The sequence below is a fragment of the Carya illinoinensis genome, chromosome 2 (assembly GCF_018687715.1).
Source record: "Carya illinoinensis cultivar Pawnee chromosome 2, C.illinoinensisPawnee_v1, whole genome shotgun sequence".
In the NCBI taxonomy this organism is placed as follows: domain Eukaryota; kingdom Viridiplantae; phylum Streptophyta; class Magnoliopsida; order Fagales; family Juglandaceae; genus Carya; species Carya illinoinensis.
The window spans coordinates 10,295,838-10,312,314 of NC_056753.1; the positions used below are offsets into that span (position 1 = coordinate 10,295,838).

Here is a 16,477-nt window from a genome sequence, read left to right on the forward strand (position 1 = left end):
CTTAATAGTCTTGGCCCCAAGTATGAGACTTTTACAACCACCATGTTGAAACCTCCTATGCCGACATACGGTGAACTGGTGCCGCTCCTCCAAGGGTTCAAGATGAGGACGCAGCTGCATGAACAACTCTCCCCTCAACCAGTTGCCTTCTATGGTCACAAAGGGTCTCAACCCTTCTCCAAAACACGGGAACGTGGGTTCCAGAAATCCTTTAATTCTAAGGGCCGTGGGTTCCCACCAGCTAACCATGCCCCATGGTCCAATGGCCCTAAAACTCATCCTGGAGGATCAAATAATAATTCTTACAGAGGGACTGGACGTGATTCAACCCATTCCGAGGTGTGTCAAATTTGCGGGACACATGGTCATATCACTTTAAAATGTTGGGAATGATTCAACCATAGTTTGCAACCAAACGATATCCCGCAGGCTTTAGCTGCAATGACACTCGATGATCCATCCAATGATGCTGAATGGACTGCTGATACGGGTGCTTCCGCTCATATGACAGGTAACTCAAGTATGCTTAATAATCTTCGTCGCTACCTTGGACATGATGCCGTAATTATTGGTGATGGTGGTCTTCATGCAATTACTCATATTGGTGATACTTTTATTGGCAATGGTGATTCTTGTATTATGCCCAAAGATGTTCTACTTGTCCCAGATTTGGCAAAAAATCTTTTGTCTATTAGTCAATTAACATCTGATTATCCTTATTCTTGTGAATTTTATGGTCTTGGTTTTTCTATTAAGGAACGAGCAACCAACCGCACATTGATGGGCCATCGGAAGGGTAATCTCTACATCTTGACCCCACCTACTGAAGCACACTTCTCCACCCATTTTCGATCGGTTCCCGAAGAAGTGTAGCATCAACTGCTGGGACATCCCCAAGCCTCTACTGTTCAATTTTTACGTACTAAAGGTTTTATTAATATTTTAGGTAAAAGTAAAGGTACCTCTCTATGTGAGAGTTGCCAATTCGGAAAAATGAGTAAACTTCCTTTTTTACCTTCTACTAGTACTACTCATGGTATTTTTGATAAACTTTATTGTGACTTATGGGGTCCTGCACCCGTTTTATCTGTTGATAAATTTCAGTTTTATGCTTGTATTGTTGATGCTTTTTCTAAATATATGTGGTTTATCCCTTTAAGAAAAAAAATCTGATTTTTTTAATGCATTCTTACTCTTTGAAAAATTTGTTGATCGTCAATTTAATAAGAAAATTAAAATTTTTCAAACTGATGGTGGTGGTGAATTCGCCGGTAATGATTTTAACTTGCATCTTCAAAGACAAGGTATTCTTCATCATTACTCTTGCCCACATACACCTGAACAAAATGGTTCCGTTGAACGTCGTCATTGTACAATCCGTGAATTAGGTATGACTATGCTTTTTCATAGTGGTGTACCCAAACGTTTTTGGGTTGAAGCCTTTTCTACAAGTGTTTTCTTAATTAATTGACTCCCCTCTGCATCCATCAAATTTCAATTTCCCTTTTACTTACTTTATGGGAGTTATCCCGACTATACTTCATTACGTGTTTTTGGCTCAAAATGTTACCCTTACACTTGGGATTCAAAACAAAATAAATTTGATCCCAAACAATTCCATGCATTTTTTTGGGTTATAATGATAAACACCATGGTTATAAATGTTACCATCCAACTTCTCGCAAGACTTTCATTTCTCGCCATGTTGTTTTCGATGAAACAAGTTTTCCTTTCAAACAACCCGATAATCTTCATTTACCTTTTTCTGACAATCAAGTTTTATCAACTTTTGTTGATTGGCGCTCACCTATGACTAATGCTGATGATATTCCTAGTGCAACTTCTATGCAGGTTCCTCCTATCCCAATCCCCTTAACACCTCACGTGATTAGCTCCCTCCCTCCCCCCATGACCACACCCACTAATTATGTGTCCCCCACCTTAGATGAATCCCCTATCTCTTCCTAGCCCACTCCACCACCTACACCTCTCTCCCCTCGAGCAACTACAAATCACCCCATGGTCACTTGTGCCAAAGACGGGATCCGGAAACCTAATCTTAAATATGCCAATATCCATACTCTTCTTGACCTACTCAAAGAACCAAAAATAGTCCGCTCCGCACTAAATCATGCTGGGTGGACTAAGGCGATGCGTGATGAATTACACGCTCTTCATGCAAACAACACATGGACTCTTATGAATTCGGATCTTGATAATTACAGACTCTTATGAATTCGAAATACATGTAATTGACTTATCTAAACAACCTTATAAATATTTAGATAAACTCAATGTTGTTGAAAATAAAGTCATCTGATCTTATTTTACATTTATCCAAATTTAAACAAATAATGATAAGATATATCTTATCATTTCGTCATCTAATCATTGCCAATTTCTACCGTTACATTAGTGATGCTAAAAAGCAAAAATAGCTATTTGCGTCGCCTAAAATCACCACAAAAAGCAAAATAAGCATTGCAAATACTTAACTCAAATTATCTCACTACTATTCACAAACTATTTTATTACTATTCATAAAATTCTTATCTCATCTCACTTCTCAAATGAGCCATTATCTTATTATGAATTATGAAGGGCACGCATCCATCATATATAGATTCTTAGCCTCTTCAATATGTGGAGCATGCAAAGAGCTCATGCATATATATTGTACCTTCTCAATATGGTGTTCTCATTATACTCTCATGAATACTTAAATCATGTTATTGATTGGAAAATTAAACACACACTAATAATCATCAATATCACTAATACATGGTTAATTTATTTCTATAATATATATATGTACTTATGAAGGTGGTTAATTATTACATTCTCATGCATCCTCAGTTAATTAAGATATCTCAAAGCAGCAATATATAATAATATTCTCTTTGGAGCCATTAATATATAATATAAGATCATCGTGAGGTGCATTATAAATTATTTCGTTTCACATTAATGGATCTAATGGTCTCTTCTTCAGCACTTGTCCTTTTCGTTGATCTCAATTGGTAGACCATTCGGGAACACCAAACCTGGCCTTCGAATCATCTTCTCATCTCCTCCATGTTTACTTTCCACCTATATATAAAATATATATATATATATATTATATATATATATATATATATATTATGAGTTTCAAACAAATGGAAAAAAAAAAAAACAAGTAAGAAATGTTGTTTTTCATTAATAAATAAGTCAAACTTATTGTATTCCATAGTTTAAATAATTACCATTTAAGTAAGAAAAGGTGAAAAACTTTTAAAGTAACTATAAAAATAATGTAATTTAGTTGCGATATTCTTTATATAATATCTATTCTATTATAATAAATGGCTATCTAATTGTTACAGTAATTTTTTTTATCTTTCCGTTAAATTCGTTACTTTCTTGTTTTAGGGATATAATTGTCTTTTTCTACATCTCTCTCTCATTCCTGATTCACTCTCTCCTCTCATCTCGAACCTCCCTCTCATTCTCCGATGTCTGCCTCTATACCTACTCCCTCAAATCTACCATTTCACACGTTTTTCTAAAACATTTAGATCTTAATCTGAGTATAAATGTTCATGTTTGTAGGGAAAAAAAAAAGACAATAAAGAACAAGAAGTACAAAATGAAAAAAAAAAAAACTCCACAAAGAAAAGCACTCAGATTTGAAAAAGATCTATTTAAATATGTCCAGATTAAAAAAAAAATTATATCAAAATACATGATTTGAATTTATCGTCCAACATCCCAAAAAAATCTCAAATCTTATACGTTCTTTGAGTGTGGTGATAGTATTTATTGTGATGACAATGCTGCTATTTTTATTTGTCTATATTATTCTAATATATAACTTTAATTTAAAACTAAATCCTTTTGTTTTCTAATATATTTAAATATGTAATTATTATACTTAACGATCAATAATTATTTAAAGATATTTGCTAAAGTTTACATTTTTGTCTTTATGAATTAAATTATTTATTAAACAAGTTTTTTAAAAAAGAAACCATATTATTTATGTAAAAAACCTGTTTAATCCAATTAGACAAACATATTTTGTACATACTCCTGACATAGTATATATATATATGTATCTATATTTTGTGACCAAGTGATGAATAATTATGGCCATTTGAAGCTTTGCAAAGTCGGCTCCCGCGCAGAGTCTCAGGCCACCATCGAACGGAACGTTTTAGACCTTGCATGCAATTCTGTTCCCTTTTCCATTTTGAAGAGAAAATCAAATTAGAAAAATATCCAATATTATAAAATGATTAATTAAATTAACCTTTTTGCAGTAATAATTATATAAATTAAATGCAAATTATATATATTAATTAATATCATACACACCGCCCATCGCCATGAGTTAAATGTGTGGGGATCGGTGTACACATCTGAGTTTAGATGTAGAGCATTTGGAGCAACCATGACTAGCTAGCCTTCAGGAATTGTATATCCTGCAAAAATAAAAATAAAAATAAAAAAATAAAAAAATAAAAATTGTAAAGTGTTCTGATCTTCACAACATTATTCAAGCTATTCAAGCGCACTATATATATAATCAATATATGTATATCATGATTCAAGCTATCCATGTTTATTTGGAAAATTCAAGACGAAGACCATCATTTTTCTACTAATTACCCTTTACTTCCACATCTTTTACGAGCTTTCTGAAAATCGCCGGGACAAGATTTGCCAACCTTACTGTTTCATTGATAACCTGCAAATTAAAAATTAAGAAATCACTAAGCCCCGTTTGGATACATAGTTCATATGAGATGAGATGAAATATTTTGAATAATAGTAAAATTTTTATATTAAGATGAGATGAAATAATTTGTAAAAAAATTTGTTTGGATAGTGAGAGGAGATGAAATAGTTTTTAGTTTTTGAGATTTGAAAAATGTGCGAGTTCTACTATTTTATATAGAGTTGAATTGTGCACTGTTCATGTCAGTTTTGAACTGTTTATGTCAATTTTATACTATTCACGCACTGTTTAGTACTGTCAATTTTTACTATTTATTATTATTTATTTAAGTAAATATTTTTAAATTTTAAAAATAAAATATAATATGTTTGAATAGGAAAAACTATTATACATGAAAAGGTTAATTAAACAAGAGAATGCCATAAAATCACAGTGTAATAGTAAGCACTACTACTCGTACGTACGTACCATATGTGTAGAAGTCATTGATGACTTGTATTCTTGCCACGTAATTTTAGATGTCTCATCATCATGGTTTTTCAGAATTTGCTCGTGCTCTTTCTGCCATATGAAATTTGATCATTTCCTTCAATTAATTAATATATCAATCCTCCTATATATATATATGTGTGTGTGTGTGGTGGTACAACAACTTAAAGATGAAGATGATCAGAAGAAGGCTTGGAAAAAAGTTTTTAACTTCAAACAATCTTAGTTATTATAAATCGTAAGTTCTGCCAGCACGTCTGGATGATCAGAGATAAACTTGGGTACTAACGTTAAGGTTGTCGAAGTAGTTTCATGATAAGCAAAACAGTAGCATCAAGACCAAGTCAATGGCAGATGATTCATTGAGAATAGACTTTTCACACTCCACTTTCTCAAGCAAATGATCCAAGAAATCACCACGATTAATCTTTGATGCTTTCCTATCGTTGTAGATATCCCTAATTATCTTTGTAGCATTTTTACGTCCCTAAAATCATACACAAAATGAAACTAATTAATTTATATATTAAATATTATTTGAAGACGTAAGAAAAGGAATTAAAGAAACAAGCTGCATGCATGCTCATTTTTCTTATAATTATTAATTTCCATTAATATTATGAGCAATATTCAAATAATAATTAGTACCTAGAGACAAGCATGGTATGCAGTGCCAGGGATGTCAAGAGGAAAAGAGAGGAGACTATAGATAAAAGTTTTGAAATTCTTTGCCAATTTCAAGGGTGTCTTTGACTCATCATAACTCATCAACTGCTTAGCAGCATAATCAAATAACATCTACAAAACAATAAAAATTAGATATATGATCAATATTTGAGAAAATTAATAAAAATAGATCACATGAATTAATTCCGACAATATTATTATATATTACATTTGAGGTTACTTCTTTCAAGTCCACAGTTCCATGTTTGGCCCAAGCATGCAGATGTCTGCAAATCACTGCATCCAGTTTATTCATTACATTTGCCTTGAGGTTTTCGGGGCCAACAAGGTGTAGAATCAAGTTCTTGAGGTGTTTGTGAATTTCCCCGTGATGAGTGAGAAGACTTTTTTTCCCAAGAACTTTCATGAAACTCTCTGTGTACCATAATAAGACATATCTATCTTCCTATTGAAAAATGTAAGTGTTGACTTCAGATCCATGGAAACAATCACCTTTTTCCCAACTAAGCTTGTTCTAAATACTGCCCCATACCTGAATTAATGGAAAAACAAAAACCAGATGAATATTTAGGCCAATAATGACATCATGGGAAGTAATTAATATTACATTAGTACTATTGTTGGGGCTGTACATTCGGCCCGCTCACCCGACCCAACCTGACCCGGAAGTTCTAAATGATTCGACTTGATTTACTCGACTCGAAACAGCCACAAACGAAGTGGAACATTTTCAGATTATTTTGATACGGGTCAGTTAATAACCGTTAACTCGAAGGGAAAAAAAGAAAAAAAATAGTGTTGGAACCCTACGCCCAGAGGACCAAAAGCCCTCTCCCTTGCACTTTACCCATCGCCCTCACAAACTCCATCGCCCTCAAGCATGGAGACCCAGTTGTGGAGCTTCTCGATGGCCTTCGGCAGATCGATTACAACGACGTTTGGGTGTTTGACCGAGAACTGGTGTAGCTGCTGATTCCAGTCGCGTCCGTACATCTTGTGAATGATGCAATCGAAGGGTCCCTGTTCGGTGATGGGCTTGGTGGGATGGATGCAGATGAGATCGACGTCATGCTGGTTAGCGTGATCGATGAGAGAGTCATGGATGAAGCTTAGTTCCTTCTTGGGGGAAAGAGCGTATCCTATGCAGTACCTTGGAGATAGATCGGACATTTTCTGTTTGAGAAGTGAGAAAGTTGAGAAGGAAAATTCTTGACAAATAAAATTCATAAGAAAGTGTGTTGATCAACAATTTAGCACAGACCAAGACGAGAAATGGGTTGATGGCATGGACTGAAATTAAAGAACAACTTCAAGTCTTCAAGTTTGAGGTGCATCATTCTAGGAGTAAATCCACTGTCCTGGAGAATCTTGAAGTTGATGTGGAGCTCATCATTCCAAACGTGATAAGATCTTGAAGTTGAGGATCTTAAAGAACAACTTCGTTGAGCAAGTTCAGTCATTGATGGTAATGGCAAGCTTGAGGTCCTGAGCAATGAGAGAAGTGAAGACCAGGAAGAAGCTGAGGAGAGAATAACGAAGAACCTCGAAGACGGTAGAACCGAAGAGAAATTTTGGTGGGTTATCTAAATGGATTTTTGGGTGGTGGGTTTTGATGGGTTCTTGGTGAAAGATTCATTTTCAAGGTGTTAAAGTTGGAAAAGATGATAATTTTTGGACCAAAATAGCATTGATTTTTCTTCTCTTGCTTAATATCCTGGGACAAATCAGAAGTGGTGAGGAGTTGGGTTCCTAAAGCAACACAGATCTAGCACCTCTGACCTAATTGCAAGTACATGTATGAGAGAAATATTCGTGAACGGGTTGGGTCGTAATACTCGGACCAATCAGTTCACGGAATTCAGAAATTCATAACTAAAGTTCATTTGGAAGCGGCCATTTTCAGGTTGGAATAGCAAATATCGAGTCGGGTAGGGTCGGGTGAACAGTCCTAACTATTGCATATATGCATGAAGCCATGCATTAATCATGGAAATTGGAAAATATTAAAATGGGATCGATTAGCAGAGGGAAAAATAATTAAGATGGCAGTTTTGATATGAATAAAAACTACCGTAAGTGTGGAGAATGTGTTCTCTACTGCATGCATCGTAAATTTATATATAAAATTCTATATATTGCATATCAAATTAATTTTGTTCTGTTGGGTTAACGTAAAAAGAGTGTACGTACGTCCTCTATACTGGCTAATAAGTAGAAAGACTCGCATGCATGCAATATATCTTATCGTACTTTAGTATGCATGATAGAATTATATATATATATATATATATGATCTTACGTACTTCTCCATTCTGTTTCTAATGAAGGGAGGGATGCTCTGAAATGGATGAAGGGCAAAGAACTGCAAGGTTTCTCCGATAATGGGAAAGCCCATAGAACCAGGAGGAAGCTTGCCATTGCACTTGGGGTTAAGCCACATGTAAACCCAGTGACTAATCCCAACTGCAAGTAAAGCAGTAAGGCATAGAATAAAGAACCACATCATCATCGTCTATCTTTAATTGCCCAGAAGTACTGAATCAGTGGCGGTAGCTCTACTTGAGTTTTAAATGACAAAGTAGGCGGATCAAGAGCTTCTTTATGTAGAGGACGTAATGTCTAAAAACACAAGACATGGGCTTGAAGTAGAGAAGTCAAGTTATAATTTTTCTTGTTAGAAAGTCAAAAACAAATGTCTATCTGCTCAGTCGAAGCCCTAGTAGTAGCTCAATCCGCCATTTCTGACCATTGAAAGTGGGTACCCTGCTGTTAGTCTACATGCCACTGCAACAATTGTGTGTCTTTGTGGCCGCAATTTTGGTAAAAACATAATGAATAAAACGATGACAATGGGCCAATAGTGGCCATTTTTGCTTGTCACTAGGTGGCCCCTTAAATTTTGTCCCAATCGCCATTTTTATCAACTATTACCATAATTATTCATTTTGTCACAAATAATCTACAATACCGTCGAAAATGCCACTAGCAGATTCCTGAATTTTGGCCGGAAAAATAGTTTTATATGCCACACTATTTTGCCAAAAACAATATTTTGACAAAGTTGATGTGGCCGTAATTACTCAAATATAGCACTGTTTAGTGGTTGGAAAATTCTTTCTTGCTAACATTATTAGCCGCTAATAACATTTTTTTAAAAATTTCAATTGTGGAAAATGAGCAATTGCTGCAAACTCACTTTTTTCTAAAAACTTCAGTTATAAAAACTGATGAATTACCACAATTTTCGTGCTAACATTATTGGCCGCTAATGATATTTTTTAAAAACTTCAATTGTGGGAAATGAATAAGTGCTACGTACAAACATACTTTTTTCTGAAAACTTCAGTTGTAGAAATTGAGCAATTCAATTTACGTGCTAATATTATTGGCCGCTATTGAATTTTTTCTAAAAACTTTAATTGTAAAAAGTGGGCAATTGCCGCAAGCTTACCTTTTTCTTAAAAATTTTAGTTGTAAAGCAATTACTGTTTTTATAATTCTCATTTGCATGCTCAATTACAGTTTTTTTTTTCAAGAAGAATTATTTTGCCATTTTAAAATCATTGCACCGTTTAATTTATTTTTTGATTAGTCAAAGATACACTTGTCAACATGAGCTAGCCACATTGTTTGAAGAATAATAGTGTAGAAATGTATACAAAAAACCATAAATAAAATTGGTATCAAACTTCTTAAAGCTAGAATTCATGAATTCTTACCCAAGCATAGAAAAATATAATGTGTCCGCTTGCGCACGTGTAATAGACAGGTCAGACATGCTTTCAAAAATTCATAGCCATAGTCAACCACTTGAATCAATGGCGGTAGCTCTACTGAGTTCGAAATGACAAATTAGGAGGATCAGGAACTTCTTTATATAGAGGACGTAATGTCTAAAAACACAAGACATGGGCTTGAAGTAGAAAAGTTAAGTTATAAATTTTCTTGTAAGAAAGGAAAAAAAATGTTTGTAGCTAGGGGTGTAAAAAAACAAAGGGATGAATTGGACCGGATTGGACCAAACTGGTGAGATCGGTCCGATCTTGAGTTTGGTTTGGTCCGGTATCGGTTTTATTTCTCTTAAAATCGGTCAAAATCGGTGCGATTCCGATTTTTCTTTTTCTAAAACTAGATCGGACCAGTATATATATGTATATTTTAATTTTTTCTATTGTATATAATTTTTATATATAATATATAATTATATATAAAATAGTTTTGTATTATATGATAAATTACTAATTAATATAATATTAAATTTTAAAATTTTATATTATTTTATTTATTATATTAATAGTTATACTAATACTATATCACTATATATTATAATATACTATAATATATCACTATATTATATATTATAATATATCACTATAATCTATAATATAATTATAATAATTATAATATATTACAATATATTATCAGTATTATAATATTTTATATTATAATATACTATATTATATAATAGTATATTAAAACAAGAAAATCAGATAACAAATCGGTAAAACTAAAATATCGATTTATAATAATAATCAGTGCGTAATCAATTTTAAAAAAATATAAAATTGATACGTATCGATTAATTCTAAATTTTATTCAAAATCGATATGGTCAGACCCTATCCATATCTGCTCAATTGGAGCCCTAGTAGTAGTCAGCCCACCATTTCTGACCATTGAAAGTGGGTACCACGTTGTTAGTCTCGTGCTCGGGTCCTCTGGGCAAGGACGTGGGTCCTTACTAATTATACTTTTTTAAATAAAAAAACTTATATTTTATTAAAAGATTTGCAAGAAAGAAAATAATGTTGAAAACATAAGAAGAATTAAATTGAACACTCCCCGTAATAATAAAAACATGTCAAAATGAAAAATTAAACTTTATGTTAATTTTTTTATAAGTAATAAAAAGAATTATGTAAAAACTAACTAAAGTTATAAACAACTAATTACCTTTCTAACTAAGTGCATGATAAAAAAAGAAAAAAAGAAAAAAGAAAAAGAAGAGATCTAGTATTCATTATGTAACCCATTACATATTACATTATTTGGTATTTAGGAAAGTGTTATTGGCATAAAAGGATTAGACAAAAGTAATCTCACAAACTGATGTTGATTTATGTGATTCATCAAATCTACTTTATAATAAAAATAACTTTATGATCTGATGAACTATATTAACAGTTGTGATAAAAAATATTACTTTTAGCTTAAGGCTTATAGCTTAGAACTTAACGAAATAAGTTATATTATTAAAAAGTTATTTACTGTTTGGGATTCGTATGTCTAAAGCATTTTCAAGCAGATTATATTTGTTTGGAAACGAATTAAAAAAGTACTTTTTAAAATAGAAATGACACAAAAGGGCATGTCCTTTATAGAAATAAAATATTATAATAAAATAACGATAAAAATAATCTAATGGATTTTTCAATAATTATAATTAAAAAAAATCTCTTCAACAATACATAAGTAAAAGAGTAATATACTTATGCTGGACTCTCTCTCTCTCTCTCTCTCTCTCTCTCTCTCTCTCTCTCTCTCTATAAGAGCCAATTTGGAACACAAGTCTGCATTAGAAAATCTGAAGAAAGAAATGAAAAACAATATCTAGAAATTACCTTGCTTTTAAAACACCAAAGGAGGATAAGCTCCTTAAAATGCTACAAAAATATACTCGTATCCAGTGAAAGAACATAAAAGAAAATAAAATTATTTATTTGAACCTAACATTACAAATGGCCTTTAAAAATTAAAATGACACTGGAATATTAAAAATGACTTTTAAAATGTCACTACATCAAGTTAGGACTGTAATTGGGCCTCAAAATAATCTAAACATAAGTTCGAGAAAAAACCCAAAACAAGCCAAAAATCGACCCTCCAAATCACTGGATCACCCGAAAACCAATCAAAATTGGTCAGCCAATTTCAGTTTTGGACCAAAAATGAATTGACCAATTTGGTTTTCAGCCCAGGTATTTCAACCTTGCATAAGCTGTTGGCAAACTTTGCTTTTGTTAAGTTAGTAGAGCCATGTCCTTTCATAAAATTTGTGACTACAACTGTAATTGAAAAGTGACTTTGTCATAGAGCATCTTTTTGAAAAGCAAACCATGCTTGTGACCCCCATGGCCATGCCTGTGATTGCTAGTGAAAACATATTTCTTATATCATCATATGTGATTAGGAGGAGCAGCAACACTAGGGAGAGAAAAACCAACCATTGTGTATTCACTATCTAAGAGCTGTGAGGCGGCTTTTGTATTATTTTTTACAAGTTGCTAAAGAGAGATCGGTATTGGGAGAAACATTATTTGCTAAGAAATGAGGTTGTTTTTATTTTGAGGACACTTCCTTTTGAACCATTGTCGCGATACGATCAAATTATGTTTGGCCTACCATTTTACCTTAAACTCCTTGAAATGTTTGGGAAAAAGAGTTAAGGTTGTTGTTCTGTTGTGTGTGACGATGAGAGAGTCCAAGGGAGCTTAGCACCATGTAATTTATAATAAGAATGCAAAAGAGATGGACATCCTTTTAGAAAACATTGGGGTCATGATGTTTTGTGAATTATTCAAAGGCTGTGAGAAAGTGCTGGAGCAACTATAGTCGTCTCTAATCCATAACTTTTCCATTGTTGAAGAAATCATTTTGGAACAATGAGAGAATAGTCATATGTTCCTCAAATTTAAAGAACCATGAATGTCTAAAGATATCATTTTTGAGGGTTTAATTGGCTTGCTGAGTAGTGCTGCTGAGTCTAATTCAGTTTCTTGTAACCAAATATGTTGAGGGGCACCAAGACTTAATCATCTGCTCTTTGCATATGATAGTCTCGTATTTTGTGCTGTTGATTTAGAGACTAATCCCAGATTATTAGAGTTGTTAAAGCAATGTGAAGAGGCATCAGGTCAGCTTATTAACCAAGACAAAACTATCATGGTTTTTAGTAATAATGTTGATGGAGCTAAGAAGAGGGCCATTATGGATCTGTGGGGTACGTCTCAAGTATAGCAGTATAAGAAATACTTAGGATTACCACCAATGGTTGGTAAGTCAAAAAAAATTACTTTTGTGGAGATAAAGCACAAAGTTTAGTTGAAATTGCAAGGTTGGAAGGGCTGACTCACTCAAAAATGAGTAGCACTAATGCTATCCCAAGTGCAGGAGGATGTCATGTAATAATTAGGAATAAATTCCTAGATCGTCTCCTCAGGGAAAGTTACTTAAAATTAAACTCGTTGAAAAATGTGTGAAAAACTTCACAAAGAGAAAATAAAATGATGGTATGTGCAATGGATGGAAAAGGGTACTAGTCATGGACTAGATTCATGTCTTTTGATTTTGATTGTCGAATTGGAATGTAAAGGACTAATAGATTAAACTCAGAAATTAATAAAAATAAATTAAGAATTAAACTAAATTAGAAAGTAATTGACAAAACATGCACTGAAAATTAAAAATGCATAAAACTAAGATTCTAGAATTCGTCTTTGTATTTAAATCACAAATTCTTAAAATAACACATAACAATTGTAATCACTATTAAATGAAAGCTTAAAGAAACAATAAAAATAAATAACATGAAATAAGTAAACAACAATTAAATTACCCAACTAAAACAAAAACAAAAGTTCTCCACCAAAACTTTTCTTGCAATAAATTAAACTAACATACTTGATTAAAAACTTAAAACAATTCTCTTGTTGCATGAAACCAACTAGCACACTTGAAAGAAATTAAGGTATTACAATTAATGAGATAAAATTCTAAAACAATTCTTAATACTTAATAAAAATTCTTAAAACAACAAAGCATTGTAGCCAAAAATAAAAACTGCTGAACACAACACTATGTTTAAGTTAAAACAAAAAAAAACTGCCGAACACAACTCTCCCCTAGAACAATCAAGTTCAGTCTGCAACGTGACAAGGAATGAGCACCAAATAAGAGACAAATAAACAAAGGAATGAACCGAAGTAAAATAAAATGAGAGACTTCTGGAGTTCAGTCCGTCCCTCCCTCCAACGAAAAGGAACCAAAAGTAAAAATGTGTCTGGAACGAGAATAAAATAAAAGCAAAGAAATCTGCTACTGCCGCTAGCTTCTAAACAAAGAGAAAATAAGTCCAAAACAAAAACTGCCTTCTGCTGCTGCTGCTACCAGCTAATAAATAGCTGATCTCCAACTGCTCCAACTAACCGAATGAAAAAGAAAGAAGGGAAAAAAAATAATCCTGCTGTTTCTGCATGTGTGTTGTCCATGTGTTTTGCTGTAGTAGCTGCTGTCCGAATGATGCTTTCTGTTCTGCATGTGCATGTGTGCTTGTCCTTGCTGCAGGTTCATTGCTGTAGTAGCTGCTGCACATCCGAGTGAATGGTCTGCTGCATGTGCATTGTGTTCTGCATATGTCCGAATGTTTTGCTAGTTTTTGCACTTTTCTGCATGTGTGAGCTGCTGTCCATGTGATGTTGTCCGATTGATGCTTTCTGTTCTGCATGTGTGTTGTCCATGTGTTTTGCTGTAGTAGCTGCTGTCCGAATGATGCTTTCTGTTCTGCATGTGCATCGTCCATTTCTTCTCCTGCTGCTTGCTGTCTGCATGTGCATGGTTTGTTTGAGTGCTGTCCATGTGCTGCATGGTTGCATCGTGTGAGTGGCTGCTGTCACGTTTATTGCTGCATGTGTGATTGGCTGTCAAAGCATGTCCATTTCTTTTGCTGTCCATGTGCTGCATGGTTGATTGGCTGTCAAAGCATGTCCGAGTGAGTGTTTTGCTTTGCTGCTGTCCGAGTGAACACGTGTTTGTTCTGCTGCATGTGCATTGTGTGAGTGCAGTTCCGAGTGAGTGGTTGCTGCATGGTGTTTGTTCTTGATTTTCCTCAGCATAATCTCTCTTTGCTGAGATAACTTTGAAGCTCAACGAAACCAAGCCTCAACCGTAGCCTTCCATGATCGACTAGCGACATAAGGAATGCCTAGCAAATGTGAGCTAAACTTCCATGTGGCCACTGCTATATTACCTCCATAGAGAACATGGTTGAGATCCTCAAAAGCACCTTCATGGCAGCATTTGCACTTGGAAACTAGAGGGACACCAATTCTTCTAATCTGATCATCCACAGAAAGGTTATTATTCAATGCCTTCCACATGAGTATGGAAAATTTCTTTAGCAAAAATACCATGCCAAATCCAATGAGACCATTGAGATTTAGGAGCAGTAACTCGAACAAAAGACCAAATACTCTTGGTAGGGAAAGACCCATCCGACGTAACTAGCCATATAAGACGGTCATCACCTTGCTTTCGACCCCCAAGATTAGAAACAATTGCCTCCGCTACATCAGTCCCCACCAACTACACTAGCTTCTCTACATCCCAACTATTGTTTAGGAAGCACAAGGAGAACAATGGTACAAACACAAATGATAATAGAAAGCAAGAAAAATTATGGACTAGAATGCACAGTAATCAATAGTTGGTAGAATTCAAGCATAAATTCATGCTTTTAATCAATTAAAATCACAACTTTGATTTATTCACTTTAACCATTTTTCCATTTAAAACCAATAATAATGTCATGATGAATTTAAAATACATTGGTTTTAAATAGCTAAAATATGCAATATTTCAGCTCAATCAAGGGCAATATGTTTTCTCAAGGTGGAAGGGAGGTGCTTCTTAAAGCAGTGGCTTTGGCTATTCCCTCATATGCAATGAGTTGTTTCAAACTTCCTAATAAGTTGTGTTTAGAAATTTAGGGTATGATGGCAAAATTTTGGTGAGATAGAAGAATGGGGAAATGAAGGTTCATTAGGTCAGTTGGCCTAAGATGTGTCAGTCTAAATCTGTGAGAGGGTTAGGTTTTAAGGAGTTGGGGACTTTTAATATGGCTATGTTGGCTACACAGAGTTGGAGGCTTTTGTATAATAAAGAGAGCCTATTTCACAAGGTTTATAGTGCTAGATACTTCCCTAGTGGCAACCTATTTGATGCCTCTCTTGGTAGTAATAACTCTTATTCTTGGAGAGGGATTTGGGAGGCAAAGAACCTTCATATCAAAGGTGGAAGGTGAAGTGTTGGAAATGGGAGGTCTATACATATCATGAGGGATGTTTGGATACCTGGCTGTAGTGATTTGAGCAAGGAGTTGTGTATTGGCAATTTTCGATAGGTGGTGGACTTTAATGGTTTGAATGGATAGGTTGCATCTTTAATAGATTGCAGCACTAACTGGTGGAACCTTTCTAAGGTTAGATCTTTCTTCAATCCAAAGGTAGTTTAGGCTATGTTGAAACTGCATCCTAGTTCCTCAAGTGAATTAGATAAATGGATTTGGGAGCACGAGAAGAATGGTATATGCAGTGTCAAAAGTGCATACAGGTTTTTGAAGTCTTTTGCTGATTCCGATATGGGGGAGCCTTCAAATGGGGCCTCTACAAAAGGATTTTGGAATGCTATTGGGAAGTTGAAAGTTCCTCAAAAGTTTAAAATTTTTGCTTGGAGAGCTTGCAAGGAGGGACTTCCTACAATGACAAATCTCCTGAGTCGAAAAATAAATATGGATGTTGCTGCTTCT

The 16,477-nt window shown here is 34.1% G+C and overlaps 1 protein-coding gene across 1 annotated transcript; it reads right to left on the minus strand.

Annotated features, from left to right (window-relative positions):
- Positions 1-1,280: 1,280 nt before the first annotated feature.
- On the minus strand, positions 1,281-8,443 carry LOC122301692 (cytochrome P450 708A2-like). The gene is made up of 11 exons (XM_043113086.1): positions 8,196-8,443; positions 6,744-7,069; positions 6,319-6,428; positions 6,105-6,172; positions 5,942-6,007; positions 5,591-5,696; positions 5,451-5,493; positions 5,189-5,285; positions 4,651-4,729; positions 4,070-4,188; positions 1,281-1,337 (listed from the first exon to the last, which is right to left on the minus strand). Exons 1-11 carry the CDS (start codon positions 8,403-8,405, stop codon positions 1,281-1,283), a joined length of 1,281 nt encoding a protein of 426 aa, XP_042969020.1. The 5' UTR covers positions 8,406-8,443.
- Between the last annotated feature and the right edge of the window lie 8,034 nt (positions 8,444-16,477).

Coding starts and splice junctions, on each gene's coding strand:
- LOC122301692 (XM_043113086.1), bottom strand. CDS start 8,405: ATGATGATGTGGTTCTTTATTCTATGCCTTACTGCTTTACTTGCAGTT. Junction 7,070..8,195: donor GAAACAGAATGGAGAAGTAC/GTAAGATCATAT, acceptor CTTCTCAAACAG/AAAATGTCCGATCTATCTCC. Junction 6,173..6,318: donor GATAGATATGTCTTATTATG/GTACACAGAGAG, acceptor AACTGGATGCAG/TGATTTGCAGACATCTGCAT.